The sequence below is a fragment of the Gaeumannomyces tritici genome (assembly GCF_000145635.1).
Source record: "Gaeumannomyces tritici R3-111a-1 unplaced genomic scaffold supercont2.1, whole genome shotgun sequence".
NCBI lineage: Eukaryota > Fungi > Ascomycota > Sordariomycetes > Magnaporthales > Magnaporthaceae > Gaeumannomyces > Gaeumannomyces tritici.
Window position 1 is genome coordinate 1,318,844 of NW_008804545.1, and position 16,429 is coordinate 1,335,272.

The 16,429-nt window shown below is 57.7% G+C and overlaps 5 protein-coding genes across 5 annotated transcripts; 2 read left to right on the plus strand and 3 right to left on the minus strand.

The window, feature by feature from the left end:
- Nucleotides 1-26: 26 nt before the first annotated feature.
- GGTG_00412 (hypothetical protein) lies at nucleotides 27-581 on the plus strand. Its single transcript, XM_009218158.1, has one exon. It carries the CDS (start codon nucleotides 57-59, stop codon nucleotides 315-317), a length of 261 nt encoding a protein of 86 aa, XP_009216422.1. The 5' UTR covers nucleotides 27-56; the 3' UTR covers nucleotides 318-581.
- A 2,634-nt stretch (nucleotides 582-3,215) lies between these two features.
- On the plus strand, nucleotides 3,216-3,693 carry GGTG_00413 (hypothetical protein; the record flags this gene model as incomplete). The annotated part of the gene is made up of 2 exons (XM_009218159.1): nucleotides 3,216-3,363; nucleotides 3,503-3,693. The coding sequence occupies 2 exons, from the start codon at nucleotides 3,216-3,218 to the stop codon at nucleotides 3,691-3,693; spliced, it is 339 nt and encodes a 112-aa protein (XP_009216423.1).
- A 696-nt stretch (nucleotides 3,694-4,389) lies between these two features.
- On the minus strand, nucleotides 4,390-6,413 carry GGTG_00414 (versicolorin reductase). Its single transcript, XM_009218160.1, has 2 exons — nucleotides 4,685-6,413; nucleotides 4,390-4,610 (listed from the first exon to the last, which is right to left on the minus strand). The coding sequence occupies exons 1-2, from the start codon at nucleotides 5,460-5,462 to the stop codon at nucleotides 4,576-4,578; spliced, it is 813 nt and encodes a 270-aa protein (XP_009216424.1). The 5' UTR covers nucleotides 5,463-6,413; the 3' UTR covers nucleotides 4,390-4,575.
- A 2,532-nt stretch (nucleotides 6,414-8,945) lies between these two features.
- Nucleotides 8,946-10,085, minus strand: GGTG_00415 (hypothetical protein; the record flags this gene model as incomplete). Its single annotated transcript, XM_009218161.1, has 6 exons — nucleotides 8,946-9,062; nucleotides 9,291-9,383; nucleotides 9,543-9,568; nucleotides 9,666-9,834; nucleotides 9,950-9,974; nucleotides 10,069-10,085. The coding sequence occupies 6 exons, from the start codon at nucleotides 10,083-10,085 to the stop codon at nucleotides 8,946-8,948; spliced, it is 447 nt and encodes a 148-aa protein (XP_009216425.1).
- A 354-nt stretch (nucleotides 10,086-10,439) lies between these two features.
- On the minus strand, nucleotides 10,440-15,524 carry GGTG_00416 (transcription factor Cmr1). Its single transcript, XM_009218162.1, has 4 exons — nucleotides 14,435-15,524; nucleotides 14,294-14,348; nucleotides 12,554-14,197; nucleotides 10,440-12,384 (listed from the first exon to the last, which is right to left on the minus strand). Exons 1-4 carry the CDS (start codon nucleotides 14,526-14,528, stop codon nucleotides 11,238-11,240), a joined length of 2,940 nt encoding a protein of 979 aa, XP_009216426.1. The 5' UTR covers nucleotides 14,529-15,524; the 3' UTR covers nucleotides 10,440-11,237.
- Nucleotides 15,525-16,429: the final 905 nt, after the last annotated feature.

Sequence of the window (16,429 nt, forward strand, 5' to 3'; positions counted from 1 at the left end):
CCGCCCCCCCCCCCCCCCCCCCCCCCCCACCGAGACCCAAAGACTCAAGGAACACGATGGCGCCTCCTGGCTCGGCCCCATCTGGTAGTTGCGGCGCCGGCAGCAGCTTAGAGATGACGCGGAGGTCGGGGCGATCACGTCCCGGCCCCTCTGTTCGCCTGACTGCGCTGCGCGACAAGAAACAACCCGACCTTGAGCTGCCTTCTGGCTGGCCCGGCCTCTTTTTGGCCCGCATGGCGCCGCCTTCGCCGCCTCCTCATCTGCACACGTACTTGATCCGCCTTTGGCAATCCGGGATGCCCCCTTGGAGTGCTTAGCTGCGGCAGGCTCGCGCTCGCGCCAGCGCACCCGCAAACCACCACACCCATGCTCACTAGTTACTCTCGCGGCTGCAGCTTCAGCTCTCCTCCATCCCGGCCTCTTTTCCCCCTTTGGATGCCAACCCCTCTGCCTGCGGCGCCGTCTTCCTTCTTTCGGGTGTTTGCAGACAGGATACCACGTCAAAAGCCAGAATCCCAAACCACTGACCAGTAGCCTCCCACACCTCCTGACGGCTCCCGACCTCTTGATGATTCTAAAAGTGGGTTGATCGTCGTTTTGCTCAAGCGTGACTGTCTCAACGCAACTGCTGGGCCTGACCGACACCTCTGACGTCGCTGGTCTAGCGCGCCCTGTGCGGGTTTGACAGGCCTCTGTTGCCGCTTTCGAGCATGTTCGTCGAGCGCCTAACCAGCGGCTGGTTATCTTCCATGTCCCTAATGTTCTGTTCCTTACTCGGATAGGCCGCACCCCACCCTAAACATGCTTCCGGGCGTCCTGGCGTCAAGCTACTTCGCGCCGGTCAACGCCGGCAAGCTGCCAAGGGCTCCAAATTGGGTGGCTTCTCGGCACTGCCTTTCGTTCCTGTGGGTATTCAAATCACCGAGAGTGACTATCTACTGTGCAGAAAACCCAGGCTGAACGGGGCTGAAGCTGCCTACCCCGGCTCAGCGGCAGTCCACCAAGGCCCTGAATGCTTTTTCTTCCTACCCAGTGTTTGTGGCAAGCACCAAAGCGGCAGCTGTTAGATCGCCAACTGCGTTCAGCTCATCGAGATCATGCATGGGGGCTAACTGGACTAGCCATTGCGGCTCTAGCCAAGAGCCTACTTGTGCTTTTGCCCTTCCCCTCTTCAAAAAAAAAACTCTACCATGCATCTCCAGCATGTACAGCATCCCTCATCCTCCGGCGGGGAAACAAGCGGTCTGCGAACGCATACCTACCCGACCTACCCAACATCGCTTGATAGCGATTTGAACGAGGCCTGTCGTCTAGACTGGCATTATCGGTTTGCCGTTGGGAACCAATTTTAGTCAACGAAAGCTGTGATTCGACCGGCCTGCCGCACTAGTCGGCACCACGATTTGTACCCTGCAAACCCTCCTCCCTAGATTGCAAGCGTGAGGGCAGGCTCGTATCCTCTCTGTTCAGATATCGTCTGGTCACCTTCAGCTTCTGCGGCTGCGACGGCGTCCGCGTCACTCCGATTTCCCGACTGGGGCGGACTGCGTGTCTTCTGCAGGGTGACGCCTTTGAATCCCCGCGAACAAAGCAGACTTGCACTGCATCCCTGCCTATATCACAACCCCTCTCCCCTCACCGGTTTCCCGAACTCTGTAGTGGGCGGCACTACTCAACGGTAAAAAGAGCTGAAAGGTCTCGTTGCAGCCTCTAGTCCGAGTCACGTCTGCTGCCCTATATCATGTTGTTGGCTAGGCCAAAAACACATCAACGACCCGCGGGCCACGAACCGTGCAGTCACGGCGCCAGCAGATACATACATTACACAAGTGTTGCACCATCGTTCCGCCGTTGCCGATGCATACTTCATTATCGTCTTCCAAAATGTTCCGAGTGCGCATGAGCAGCGCCCAACAGCGTTGACTCCAATATCTTCTTTCCTTTGAAGCCCAGCAATTTGTGCCCTACTCAGCCATTCGGCTCGCTGCGCGATAAAGTCCGAGAAGCGTCTTATGCGGGATCTTGGTAGCTCGGGCAGTCAGCCCCAGCTATGCCAGCACGCTATCCGAATGGAGAAATAACCTTGTCTCTGCAATGGTCGTGTTTGAACCCCGCTCGTTTTTTATTATTTCCCGATCTCTACGTAACATAACATCTCTTGCAGTCACCAATGCGCAGCACTGTGGGACGTCGGCTGCAAGCATGCTTGATATTACCGTGACACTTTCTCGCGACCCAATCTCGACTGGACGATGGACCCATTTCGCCTCCGATTGGCTGACAACCCATAGGCAGCGGAAGACCGCGTTCTATTCAACACTCGGCCGAGACTTAAACCCTTTCCGTCCAGATTTCAGCTGCTTGTTGGCTGCCTAGTCCCTCAGAAATTTCCGTTCTTGCTCACCGCCGCGCCTGTTGGCCGTAGAGATCGACCGTCAAGTAATTTGTGCCACACACTGGTCTCTCGGTGTCATCTTTGGCACGACAAGTTCCACGCTCGGGCGGCGCTCAGGGGCGTACGTGATTGACCACCTCCCGCCTTTTTTTTTTAGTGGGGGGAGACACCCAGGACATCATACGACATCCCAACAACGCCATTGACACATGTCCAAAAGGTCCGCTACAGCCACCCTAACGCGATTCCTAGCCCAGTGCGAGCCGCGTTATGCGGCCGGGCAAAGCATGGGATATTGTTCCCCAAGACCCCAAGACGATGTGTTTGCTTGCTGCGTGTCAGCGCGGGGCAGTGTGCACCGCGCATTGTGTCTATACGCGTCTTCAGACAAGGCCAAGCCCTCCTCCACGTTTCCTAAGATTCGAGATACGAACTTTTCTATCCAAGGACCTTTGGATTGGGCATCTCGAAGCAGCCGCTGATTGGCCGGTCAGGTTGGATCGACAGCCGGACATTTATCCGCTCAGCCGCACTCGCGAGGGCGAGGGCCCGGACCCTGATCACACCGATACCCTGCTTAGTAGGGGCCGTCAGACCACCTAACTCGGAGACATGTGGGCATTCCAAAAGGCTTGCCACGCATCCCCGCCGCCCTCAAGCTGCGAGGCAGCCTTGGATTTGAGCAACCCATTCCTGGTTTCAAGTTTCATGAGGACGCGAGATGGCGATTCAGGAATGGGGTGCGGTGCAGCAGCAACGCGCTGCATCACGCATCACGTCAGATTAAAACGGATGGGCCCCGGCAAGTGGAATCCAAGACATGCCCAAGAGGAAATTCTCCGAGCGCGACCCGCAAACAAGTGCCCCATCTTTTGGCTTGGCTTCTGACCCGACGCCCGGGTTTTTTCACGTGGCAATCATTGTGCGCGTGTGCTTACAGCCGTTGTGTTTTTGTTCTTCGCCTCAGGGTGGGGGGGAATGCATTTGGACGCCCGAGCCCACGCCGGATTTCCCCAGCCCCTGCTGGCGGTCCCCACGCGGAACCGGCACAGGGGAAGCTGGGTTTTGTGACAGTTGACTGATCACTTTGCCACAACCGGTCAACAGAGAAATGTCTCGAGACGGCGGGGATCAATTCCCCGCGCGAGCTTGTGTATATATGTGTGTGTGTTTTCCTTTCCTCACCGGCCTCGGGTGGTCCTCAACAACTGAACGTCTATCGCAGCCTTGCTAGTAAAAGGTGCGGTTGGAAGGATGAAGGTCGCCTGGTTCGGTATGAGGTCCCCACCGCGTGGTGAGAGAATCATCTTACAAATGCGTCAGTGAGCGAAGAGGCCCATGTAGGATAACTGGAGGCCTATACGCCGTTGTGCGAGTTTTTTTTTTTTCTGGGGGTTTTCTTCTTGAGAGAAAGCTTGCAATTCTTTCACATCAAACGAGCACATGTCTCTTTTTATCCACCAGTTCAACCCACGCCGCACTCTGCGGGGTGCTGGCGTTCAAACTAGAACCCCTCAGTCATCGATGACCACATTGGCGCCTTTGTCCTACCCACCTGCTAAAGCTCTGCGTTCCCTCGGGTAAGGTGAATCAGCTCGACTTGTCCGTGAGTGGGGGCGGCGGATGGGGATTCGCAGTGCGACAGCTACCGCAGAGAATCCGATGCGTATAGGCAGCCGGGGGGGAGGGTCGCGCGAGGGTCGTGCTTGATGTTGCCACTCATATCTCTCTCTCACGTGAAGGCCGCCCCCCGTGCCTGTCCGGCCGCGGCGCGGGGGTAGTTTTATGGCCGTTTCCCTCTTCTACATGGCCGGTCTAAATATAAAGATTGGAAAACGACTGGAGTGACTTCGAAAAGGTCGGAGCAATGGACAAAAAAGTACGAGCCAAGATTTCTGTACCCTTTTGAGTGTAGGGAACAGACAAGATAACCATAACATCCAGGCATCGTCGTTGGGAAAGTACTGACTGGCACGAGTGCAAGACCGAGGTTGGCAGAAATGAATAATGAACACAAATCATATATTTTACTTGGAGATGGTGTGCGCCAGCCCCCATGTCGGCGGCACCTCTATGGAACACTAGACGATCACTGTGATGACGCACCTGTTCCTGCCTGACCAGCCAAGTCCGACCACATAAAACTCCATTCTAAAAAAAACACACCCCTTGCTGGGAATCTAGATACCACCACCAGTCATCTTGATAACTTGGCCTATTGGTTGAAGATGGTCAGTAACAGGGTTCCAACAGTTGACAAACAGGGTCGCAGAGATATAATAGACGTACCGTTGATCCATTCGCCCTCCTCGCTGACGAGCATGGAGACGGCCCGGCCAATGTCGGCGGGGTAGCCTATCCTCTTGAGCGGGTTGACGCTGGCAAGGCCGGCGTCGATCTTCTCCTGGGGCATGCCCTTGTATCCGCCGGGGGCGTAGTGCCACGAGTTCTCGTCAAACATGTCGGTCTTGACGCCGCCGGGGGCGATGCAGTTGACGGTGACGCCCTTTGCGCCGCAGTCGACGGCGAAGGCGCGGCAGAAGCCCTCGACGGCGGCCTTTGAGCCGGCGTACAGGGCGTGGTTGGGGATGTTGGCCATGACGGCGGCGATGGACGAGGTCAGGATGATGCGGCCGCCGCGGCGGCAGTGCTTCAGGCCCTGCTGGGCGACGAAGAACTGGCCCTTTGTGTTGAGGTTGAAGACCTTGTCGAAGAGCTCCTCGGTCACATCGAGCTCGTCGCACCAGACCTCCATGCCCGAGTTGGAGCACACGATGTCGACGCCGCCAAAGTGCTCGATGGCCTTGTCGAACAGCGCGACGACCCCGGCGGGCTTGCTGATGTCGGCCTGGATGGCCACTCCCTTGGACCCGAGCTCGGCCAGCTCGGCGACGACGCCCTCGGCGGCCTTGCTGCTGCTGCCGTAGTTGACAACGACGTCGGCGCCACGGCGCCCGAGCTCAATGGCGATGCCGCGTCCGATGCCGCGGCCGGCGCCCGTGACGAGGGCGACCTTGCCAGCCAATGGGCGGCTGGGGTTGAACTCGGTGGTGGTGGCGGGAGACATTGTGTGTAAGGCGGATGTGGGATGTGGGGGGAAGGAAGATGTGGCACAAGGCTATGTGCGGGGTGATGGCTGCGGGGAGGGGAAGTTGGGCCGAACGGATCTAGTCTAATTCTAAGGCTGGGGGTACCTTGTTGAAAAGCGAAGAGTAGGGAAGGCAGAGCGTAGTGGGTTGAGGATGATTCTCTGGTTAGACTGAGATGTACTAGACCGTGGTATTGTCTGAATATATATATACGCTGGACCTGACTTCAGGAGTCCGACACAAGACAGCGGGATTGGGGAAGTTTCCCGGAGATGAGAGCAGCTCCAGGAAGCACATCGGGACATCCGTCGTCGTCGTCCGGTGGCCAGCAAGCACAGTGGGACCCAAGCCTGCACGGATGGGCAGCCCGCTTGGACTTTGCTGCGACATTGCTTGGCCAAGCGGTTCGCCACTAGCATGTTGGAAGCGGGAGCTGAGAGCTGGGCCATCGCCTCTTGGTCGCGCCGAGACAGCCCCAGCAGAGAGGCGGATGGGGAACGGTCGCGCCTTCGCGCTGTGCTCGGAGGGCCGAAGCAAGCACGGGCGGGCACTGGGCTGGCCTCGGGACCGCAGAGCACTCTCGGGTTCGGAGGGGGTGGGAGGGGAGGGAGCAAGTGGCTCGTTGCTATCGAATCGCGCGGAACAAGGCTCGCGTTGGACAGAAAAATCGGGGCGCCATTATTGTTTGCGCAGAGCCCTTCCCCACGGACATCCGGAGCGAAGGGCAGGCAGCGCCCAAAGCTGAGGCTGCTCAGAGGATCATTTTGCGCATAGGATTTCAATGCCTAAGAATGGAACAGGAGCAGGAACAGGAGCTGGAACAGGAGCAGGAATGGAGAAAAAAAGCCGCGTTCAAATGCGACTTGTAGCATAGGCTCGGATGGCAGAAAACAAGAAGATGGTAGAATTGAAACAAAGACGCCCCTTTCGTCCCAAAGACGTCGAGATAAACTCGGCTCCTGGCGGGGATCACCCGCTTGATGGGGCCAGTGAGGTGCTAGGCTTTGCATCACGTGACCGCCACATAGAACCAGAGGACAAGAGTCATGACGTGATCACCAGGCGCACTATTTTGGGTTTGATGTCTGATTGGGTCTCTCTACCCCGTTTGTCCCGTAATCTCAGCCGCGCTTTGCCACGGTCCTCGTTTCGCTGCTCCCCGACGATCCCCCTCCTTGTTTCCGAATGACTCGCCGGGACCTGATCCCATCTTTTACTTTCCTGTCTTTGGCTTTCCAGCCTCCAATGTGCCTCAGCTCATATCCGCTATATATACCCAGCGCAATGCACCGGGCATCCATGGGTGAAAGTGCCGGGTCACACCTTGGAGCCAAAATGCCACTCTGTGAGGCTCGTTGAGGTGGGCACCACGCAGGAGTGTCCAGTGCGTGCTTATCTATATTGACCTCACACCATGTAGGGAAGCGGCACCACATCCATATCACGAAGATGGCACGTAGTAGATTATCCGGCATGTCAGCATACTCGGCTTCCTTAAGAGACCCAGCCCCGCCGCCGTCCCGCCCCGCGTGCGCGTCCACCTTCCCCTGCACGTGTGGTGGCTACTCCCGATATTACGGAACTCGCCTCTAGGTAACCAAACTCGCAATCATGGATAGGGACGGGCTCAGTTGCTCGGTACGGATGACCGTATCATGTCCCTGTGCAACCATCCTCACGCTTCATTTCATTTGTATGCCTTTCCCCTTTCGCTCCCCCCCCGCCTCTATTGTGCCGCCCTACGAGCCACAATACGACGTTGGAGAATACCCGGCGGGCCCCCCTCGGCCTGGGCGGTTGAGGTTGTAGTGTCTGAACCCCCGCGTCTCTCGTCTTGCCTTGGTCCTGGGCCGCTTGTGCACATAAGGTATTCGACGCTGTGATGAGGAGGTTGGGTTGTATTCGTAAACAGGATATGGGGTTCTTCGCGATCCGGAACGGTCGGTCCGAAGTGCACCTCGACGCAACCTACAATACCTCTGCAGCCGCTCTGGGGCGCTCCAGAGCGAATATTCCTTCATCGCCATCCCAACCCTGCCTCTTGGCGATATGCCTTCTCGCTTATCCTGGCATCGTATTCGCCAGTGTCCAGCCTGGCTTTCTGCGAGTCAACTCTGGTGCCGCAACATCAGCCTGCTACCGTTCCCTGTTTTTTCAGCATTCATAGGCAGACATATTGCACTTTCGGCTGCTGTACATCGACCTGTTCAGCTCCCCACATCTTCCCCATGGCCGAGCAGGAGCCCGCACAGCCGTGTCATGCTACTGGCTGTCTCTCAGTCTCTCAAGGAGCCTGCCCCACGTGATCCGCCGTCCCAGTTGGCCGGGCTGAGACGGCGCACGGGATGACAAATCAAGCCTCCCCATGTCACATGAAGCACCCTACCACATGTATCATATATCCTGCTATAGCGTTGGCCTCCCGCCGCGCTCACCGATCCTTCAATCTGGATACGCGGGCGGTGCGACCAGGCCCCTGGCTGACAGCGCGGGCTGTGAAACCCAAAGCTTGTGCCAAGGCGGAAGCGCTCCTTCGGGCAGTGATGATATGCTGGTCTCTTCCAGCCTAGGTTCCAACTACAGATGATATCCAATACCACAAGGCAGGCACTCTGGCACCTAAGAAGGCAGGACCGCTTCTCTCAGCGAATGAGAACACACAGTCCTCTACCCCACCCAAACCGACCTAGAGCAATGCGGTGCAAGCCACGAGGCAGCTTTTCAAGGCACTTGGGCGTCGATGCGACAGTGGGGTTCCCTTGTGCTTGATGCATAACTCAAGGAATGAGGAATCAGGGGCCCTCACTCATCGCTGCGTATAAAGGCAGGCGGCCATCATTTGTCAGACCTGGAGCAACACAGATGCGGGAATAGCTGCTGTGCCTGTGATAGCATAGGGACAAGGATTAAAATGTCAGGGATTGGATGGATCGCGAGCAGACCGAGCAGTCACCTGGGCAGAGGCGAGAAGGGGGATCCTCCGAGCTTCGCCTATCATGAAGTGGCACGAGCTAGCAGATGCTGCACTCCGACCCTGGGGAGGGCCTCTCTGCGCCCCAAAAGTAAAGATCAACGTGAAGGACAACTCATTTCTTTGTGTTCGGCCCGTCACCTTGCTTCTTGTCGTTCCCAGGTGCCGATCCACCCCCTCAGATTCCCTGTCATATCTGCGCCTATAAGGCTCGTCGGGCACACCTTTCAAGCCACCCGGCCACGGCACGGTCCCGAGGGCCAACCGATGGCACAACGCTATCCATCCCTACACTGTCTGTATGCCGGGTGTGATCCCAGGGACCCTTTTTGATAGCAAAATTGTGGGTCTGATGCGGGCGTGGATGGATGCATCTGCATCTATCCATCCAAGAGACATCTCCCTTAAGTATTGTTATTTTCCGCCATTTTTTTTATTTGTTTTCTTTTTTTTGAAGGAAATAATCGTCTCTTCAGCCCGAGCCTAACATTCAGCCGGGGCAGCCGCACCCTACATCCGATTTCTTGGCCGCAGCAGAGTCCGCTGCGGCCAGCAGTTCAGCCCCACGGTGTATTATTCGACCGAGCTCGCTAGCCGTGCAGGTTGGCTTGCATTCATCAGCACCAAAACAGGATACCGATTTGGCCATCTTATTCTCAGCGCTCCCGCCGGCACGTCGGCCAAAAAGAAATGCCTGCTCACCAAGGATTGGTGGCGGAAGGATGAGGGGTTGGGAAGAAAAAAGCAAAAAGTAAAAAGCAATGATGGAATGAGAAAAAAAAAAGAAAAAAAAGAGGAACAACATGTGGATGTGAGCGGGATTGATGATGTGTACTGCTGTGATTTGCGACCGGCGGCCGACTAAAGGATTATAGTTTCCTCCTATTTTCTCACCAATGCCATGCTGATCATCCCGGAACCCTCGTGGCTGTTGTTTTTCCCTTCCTTCTTAGCGTTCGGGATAACGCCTCTCAGCAGCCGCAGTGGCGGCGGGAAACATGCCAACCGGGCTGTGGTTTCCTCTTTGAGGCGTATCTTTCACCGTGAGATGCATACACCACACACACACACACACACACACACACACCTTTATGACGTCGACCTTGCCAAGTTCTGATACCCAGTGGGTACAGCTCTAAACGCATCTACCTATACCTAGATAGGCAGTAGGGTGGCGAGGGCTGGCACATGCCGAGTCTGAAACACGGACGTCTGACCATGCACACGCTGTCATCGTCAGCACCTAAACACACTCCTCCGGCACTTCTTATTTTTACCAACCAAGATGGCGACATCCCCTCGACGCCTCTACCTGCTCCCCCAACCCAAGCATCGCCTTGCCATGGGTACCCACACGACCAGATGGGCTGACCACGCTCCTACGTACGTATGGTGGCAGGGGGCGGGCGCGAGGCTAGCTCCTCCGCGGGGGAACACTTCCACCCATCCGTCTTGCTGACTGCATGATGTGCGCTTGCGCTTGCGCTCGCATACCGGTGTAAATGTGAATGGCGCTTGGCTGGGGATGCAAGTACGAGTCTTTTTTTCTTCTTTTTTTTTCCCCTCCATTTTCTTTCAGTGAACCCACCACAGCTCAGCCAAGGCGCACACACCTTGCTGCCGCCCGCATGTTGCCACTACAGCCTGCCCACACGGGGGGGTGTGTGTCCTTTGCAAACGCACCCTGTGATATAGTTTATGGTGTATGCATTGCCGCCCTTCCGGCCCCGGTGTTTGGCCCAGGGGCCTCAAAAAAAGGTGACGAGCTCTATGACATGGCACTGCCGAGTAGGGGACCCAACGTGGCGGCCGACGCCCGCCGTTGGGATCCAGGCCCAAAGGGGCCGAGGGAACAAAAAGGAATGGTTATCGTGGTTGGTCATATCGGCGGAAAGGAGCCCACCTATCAACAGTTGCTAGTAGCCAATGACCAGCGGCCCGAAAAGGGGACTGGCAGGACGGGCCTTCTTTATATGCACGGGAATGGGACAAAAGCCGAGCAGCGAACGCCGTCGGGTTGTTTTTGCTTGGTCCACAACCGAGTAGCGCTTTTTGTGTATGTGGTACAGGAGTAAACAGTACGAGCGCCGGGTCCGGCCTGGCACGTCGAGCAAACGCCAATCCATGACCGCTATGTACACACCAAGAAGACTTTCATTCTCTGCTTTGGGCATCGTGGTGCCTGTGCGGAGTTGAGGGCCGCAAAGGAGGGGGATTCGACCATGGAGAGAGAGCAAAGGCATGGAGGACCAAAACGAACAAGACATTATTGTGCAAACATGCGTAGCGAAAAGTTTCATAACACGAGAGAAACAAATCTAAAGATGCACAAAAAGTACAAAGGAGAGGACATAGAGAAGAGGTGACGAAAGGTCCGTAGGCCCCCAAGACTAACCGTGTCTTTGAGAAATCAAAAGAAAAAGAAGACATGAGAACCCCAGCCGCCGTCATAAAAGCATTATCCGGATATTAAACCCACTGCGCCCCATAGATGTAGACGAGTCAAAGAAAGTGCCCCAAACGCCAGCATACCCAACCTGCCCAACCTTTTTTTCAAGGAGAACCCTCGTCCGGGTGGCCGTGGCGTAAAGTTAAACAAAGTAGTAATGTCCCAAAGGAATGGTATCGAAGCGAAGTTTTTCTGACCCAAGGAGAGAAGGTAACAGTGTGTGTGTGTGTGTGTGTGTGTGTGTGTGTGTGTGTGTGTGTGCGCGTAAAAGCAAAGACGTAACATAAGAGTACGGAAAGAGAGAGATGCAAAGGACGGGCTCATCGGCGGACCCTATGCCACGCTCGTGCTGAGGACGTCTATGCTCCAGTTCTGTGCCAGCGTCAACAGCTTGCGCTTGATGCCGTCGCCGATGCGGGTGCTGACGGCGTCGTCGAGCGCCTTGACGGCGTAGCCCAGCACGTCGGCGGGCTTGTCAAGCCCAAAGGTCTGCCCGTCGCCGCGCGTGAGGAGCGCGACCCCCTCGCCGCTCCACAGGTACGCGATGACTGCCGGGTCCTCGGGCGTCACCCGGTCGACGGCCACGGCCATGGGGCTGCCGCCTGCCGCCGCCGCCGCCGATGATGTTGAAGAAGCCCCCGCCGACGACGAGGAGGCCCCGACGGCGGGCTCGTCGCGCTTGAAGCTGGGGTCCATGCGCGAGATCGAGTCGGTCCAGAGGATGAGGACGGCGCGGTAGAGGGCGCCGCCCCACCACACGGGGCGGCGGTCGGGCGGCATGGCGCGCAGCAGGCGCAGCACCTGGCCGCAGTGGAAGATGGCCTCCTCGCGCTGGAAGATGCAGCGCTTGTGCCGCAGCGAGAGCTCCCAGTAGGACCCGTCAAAGGCCTCGCGGCGCGCCAGCCGCTCCACCTCGGGGAAGCTGGTGACGGCGTTGAGGGAGATGAGGTGGTAGAGCACCAGGTTGCAGCGCGTGATGGCGCAGCCCGGGTTCTCCTTGGCGTGCTCCATCGAGAGCTCGTACCAGCGCTGCAGCAGCCCCTGCGCCTCCTCGAGCCGCGTGAGCGTCGAGGCCTTGGTGACGGTGCGCGACGGGGTGCGCCTCGTAGCCAGGATGTCCGAGAAGCACGACAGCATCTGCCTCAGGTGGCAGAGGAGCGCCTGCAGGGGGTGGAGCAGCAGCCTCAGCTGCTGCGGGGAGAGGTTGCACTTGCCCGCCGTCAAGTTATCGTGCAGGAAGTTCTGAAAGAGGTCCGACAGGGAGGGGGTGAGCGAAGGGGTGGTGAGGAGCTGCGGGTTCACGTTTGCGGTACAGCCGTAAACCGACTGGACGGCAGCCAGCCATGCTTCGGCGTTTGGCGCCTGCCACAGCACGTCGGGCCCGGGCAGTGGGCAGAGAAGCTCCGTGATGGACAGCATGGGGGCCGTGTCGTGGAAGAGGCTGAGCTCCTGGTCCATCATGACCCAGTTGTATACGAGCCTGTGGTTGGGTGGGATCCTTGTTGTTAGCTTCTTATCTGGAGGGGGGTGTGCAGCTTACACCACGGGCTAACAGCAGCCCCCGGCGCGCCACCCGAGCGGAGTCCGACAGCCGCATCGGAGAGACAAAAAAAAAAGGCAGAAGGGAAAAAAAATACGATCAAACATACCTATTCTGGGCCTCGCGGTGGCACCAAGCGCGCCACTGCAGCTCGCTGCTGGTCGAGTTTGTGAAAGCGGGGATCATGGACGGCTGGGGCTCAAGCATGCCAGCGTGCTTGAGCATGGACAGGTACATGCCCCGCTGGCCCATCGAGATGTCCATGAGCCACTTGTCGCCGCTCCAGGCGCCGAGCAGCGTGAACAGGAGCGCGCACCTCAGCGCTGTCGGGTCCGCCGACAGCTCCACGTTCTTCTCGATTATGTCAAAGAGCGAGATGCGGCACGTCTCGGTGAGGCCGGCCGACAGGTAACGCGCCTCTGCCATGGGGACGGCCGCGGCGCCCTGCGCGATCATGAGCAGGACCAGCAGCGTGGACGCCTGGTTATTGCGCAACATCTCGTTGGGGTCCACGGAGCCACCCGCAGCCAGCGGGTAATAGGGGGAGAGCGTGCGAACATAACTGCGCAGAAAGTACTCTAGTATCTTGGAGGGTGGGAGGACGATAAAGTTGAAGTGTCCCGGGTTCGCGTAGCTGTTCTTGGGCCCGCGGTGGATCTCAAGCGCCTTGTGCAGGAAGCCCTGGGTGATGGCGAGCATCTTGTCTCTCGTCCTCGACGTGAGCGGCACCACCGACGACAGGTCCGACGCGTCCCAGTCGACCTCCTCGAGGTACTTCTCCAAGGAGCACCAGGTGCCCTCCTGCTTGGACTTTTGCTCCAGGCACTCAAGGTGCACGATGGCTGTCCTCGGACACGCGCCTGAGTACAGTGGGGGGTTGCACCGCGCCAGGGGCCATGCCGCCTCTGCCGCCACAACAACCTCAAACTCGGGTATCGAGTTTCCAGAGAGGGACGCGTTGAGGCTCATATCGATAGGCTTGATTTGGGTCTCAAAATCGGCCGTGGACAGGATGCTTGTGCCGCGGGTGTGGATGGAGCCTCTTGATGAAGACGTCGCCATGGGCTCGGAGCCCGAAGAGACGTCGCTGTTTAGATCTGCAAAAGGCTGCATCGTCATCTCGGGCCGTCCCATCGCGAGCTGGTTGGGGTACATGTCCAGCTCGATGGAGTAGTCGGGCCAGGCCAGCAGGTCGTTGTACGTGGCATCGGGCGTCACAAAGTCGCCTCCAAGCTGCATGAAGTCATCCATCGCGTCCACTCTTGTGTGTGGGGACGGAACGGCTCCGGGGCTGTGCAATGAGTTCGCTGGCGACTTGTGCTGTAGGGGGCTGCCGTGGATGCGGGGGTCCATGGTCCCAGGCGGCTCCATGCCGCCCTCTGGCGATTTCCCAACCGCCGGGGGCTCCTGCTTGGCCATGGTCGGGTCCATCTCCATGAAGGTGGGGTTGACGGCCTGGAGAGTCGTCTGTGCGTGCGTAGGCTGCGCCGCCATCTGGCCGGCGAAGGCGGCGTGTGCCTGGGCGGCGCGCAGGACCGCCTTTGAGGAGCGCCTGGCAAACCTCGCCGCGCACTGGAGGTTCTTTTCCGCACATCTCGAACAGGGAACCCTCTTGTCACACCCCGTCTTCGCGTTGGCGCAGTTCTGGCAGGCGATCGGTGTGCGTCCTGCCACGGTGGGCACGCCTCCGGGGAGCGGCTCCATGAGGTCTCGTGCTTCGTGGTAGGTGGTGTGGTGTCTTTGAAGGAGGTCTCTGTTGGAAACACGCCCGATATTAGAGCTGCCCGAGCATGGCCGTTGCGGCACAGATATCAAGGACTTGTCCGCTCTCGCACACAGGTTTCCTCACCTCCTAGCAAAAGCAAGTCCGCAGGCACCACAACGATGAGGCTTCACGTTCGTATCTACACGCGCGTGTACTTCGAGTCAGCCACTGCAGAGTCGACCACACCCCTCAACCAGGATCCGGAAGGCCCGGGAGAGAACTCACGTCTGGGGATATGCCTCTCAAGATGCTCCTTTCGGGTGAAGCTCTTCCCGCAGTAGGTGCAGAATACAACCATGTTTGCGGGGGTAGGTGACATAGGAAGAAAAAGGAGGGTGAGAGCGAGATTGTTATGCCCAGGGAAAGGGAGGTCACAGATAAATTCCTGGTCTCGTTCCAGAAGAACGAGAGAAGTTGGGAAAGAGGCCCAAGGTCCTTGATAAAGAGCACAAGACCCGAAGAACGTGTTGGTTGGTGTGTGGGGTGTGTGCGTTGAGTGTTATTTCAAGCCCAGGCTGTGGACAGAGAAGCGAGCGAAGGATGGAGCGGGCTGTGTTCACAGCTAGGCCACCGTTGAACCGTTGACCTGGGTGCAGAGGGCGCCTTGTTTTGGTCCGAAGTGAGGGCAAGAGACTTGTGCGTCAGCGCTGTTGTTTGGGATCAGGGGCAGAGGACGCGAGACGGGGTGGAAATGCATGGATGGACGACTGCACAAGGACAGACAGAGGGGGGCTGTGGCATGAGAGACGAGGCGTAAGGATGAATAACAAGGCGCTCCTGGTGAGAATCAGCGCGCATGCATAAGTGACGAGCTTGGGAACGGACGTCTTCCGAACACACAAGCACACAGGCACAAAAATGAAAGGGCGCTTTGATGGATCGGGCAAGTGGGAGGGCGCATGATTTCTCATATATCTTGAATATCAGAGAGACAAGCCGCTCAGTTTAGGCGTGGGTTCGCGTCATGGTGGGAGAGGCGGGACCGAGATGGCATCCGTCGTACATTATCCTACACCACCAACACGCTCGCCGAGCAGCCTGCGGATACAAAGCTCCTCAATCAGTGGAGAGGGAAGGGTCATTGCGCCAATGACTCGAATGTCAAGGGTAGCTGGTCGGGGAGTTCGTTGCCGTATCGAGCCAAGGGCATGGGGGAGCAGGGGGGTCGGACCACACCTCTAGCCTAGCCAGGTTGTTGACATTGCCAAGCCGCGATGGGATGTACAAGGACCAGGGGCAGGGGACATTGGGTACCCATGTATAGATAGCGCCAGTCAAAGTACGTACTTGCCGCTGGTGCCGTACTCGGAGCAAGCGCCCAGCCTATCGGATTGGGGGGGTGTCTTCGGCTCAGTTGGTGCAGCAGAGATAGGGCGATATGGAGGACGAGGGAGGCATGAGGGAACAACGCCGAGGGCGCGTGGAATCGATGACAGCAAACAGAGAGAGAGAGGATGCGAAGCTACATTACCGTACAGGATCGTGTGCAAGGAGTGAGAGAGGAACACGGGGGATGGGGTGGGTGGGAGGCAACACCCAAGCTACGCGCCAAGGGGACCAGGAGGTAGGCGTCGGCAAGCATCGCACTCGCCCGTAGTGATTGGGGGTACACAGGTCGGGCAGATGGGCAGGCCGGGACAGCTCTGCCAAGATCGGACAGGAACCACACCACGGGGACTTGGGAGTGAGATCTTGGAGGGGGTCGACGATCTCGAGCACTTGCACGAGCTAGACGCAGGCGTAGAGTGGGTCATGGCAAATTCTATATGGGAGAGCTGGGACGATGGCACGGTAGATAGGGAGGAAATATGTATGTACGTGTATGTGTATGCACGCAGGAGCCCTTCAGAGCCAAAGCTCAGCGAGGAATGAGGTCGAGGTTGCAGAAAACAGCTGAGCACGCCTGCAGGGCAAGGGATCTGACAGCTGCGATTGACAAAGAAGCAGGCCTATATCCGCAGACTAGGGGTTTGTTTTTTGTTTCTTGATTTCTTTTTTTCTTTGTCTCTTTCTTTTTGGTTGGAACTTTACCAAAGATAGCACAGGCGGCCCGGTGGGCGGTCAGACGGCTTCAAGAGCACGAAATCAGGCTAGCCCTAGGCCGCCCAGAGGATGTGCTTTCGGTCGGAGAGTAGAGGCCGTCAGTTCCCAGACGACGGCTCAGCAGAGGGTCACGACCCGGAAGGCCGTCTTCAAAAAAGAAAAAGAACAAAAAAGAAA

Excerpts from the sequence above, each read along its gene's own strand:
- GGTG_00412 (XM_009218158.1), top strand. The coding sequence starts at position 57 with ATGGCGCCTCCTGGCTCGGCCCCATCTGGTAGTTGCGGCGCCGGCAGC.
- GGTG_00414 (XM_009218160.1), bottom strand. The coding sequence starts at position 5,462 with ATGTCTCCCGCCACCACCACCGAGTTCAACCCCAGCCGCCCATTGGCT. Across the intron at positions 4,611-4,684 it reads GGAGGGCGAATGGATCAACG|GCCAAGTTATCAAGATGACT; the intron begins GTACGTCTATTA and ends TTCAACCAATAG.
- GGTG_00416 (XM_009218162.1), bottom strand. The coding sequence starts at position 14,528 with ATGTCACCTACCCCCGCAAACATGGTTGTATTCTGCACCTACTGCGGG. Across the intron at positions 14,349-14,434 it reads TGAGAGGCATATCCCCAGAC|ATACGAACGTGAAGCCTCAT; the intron begins GTGAGTTCTCTC and ends ACGCGCGTGTAG. Across the intron at positions 12,385-12,553 it reads CACCGCGAGGCCCAGAATAG|GCTCGTATACAACTGGGTCA; the intron begins GTATGTTTGATC and ends ACCCAACCACAG.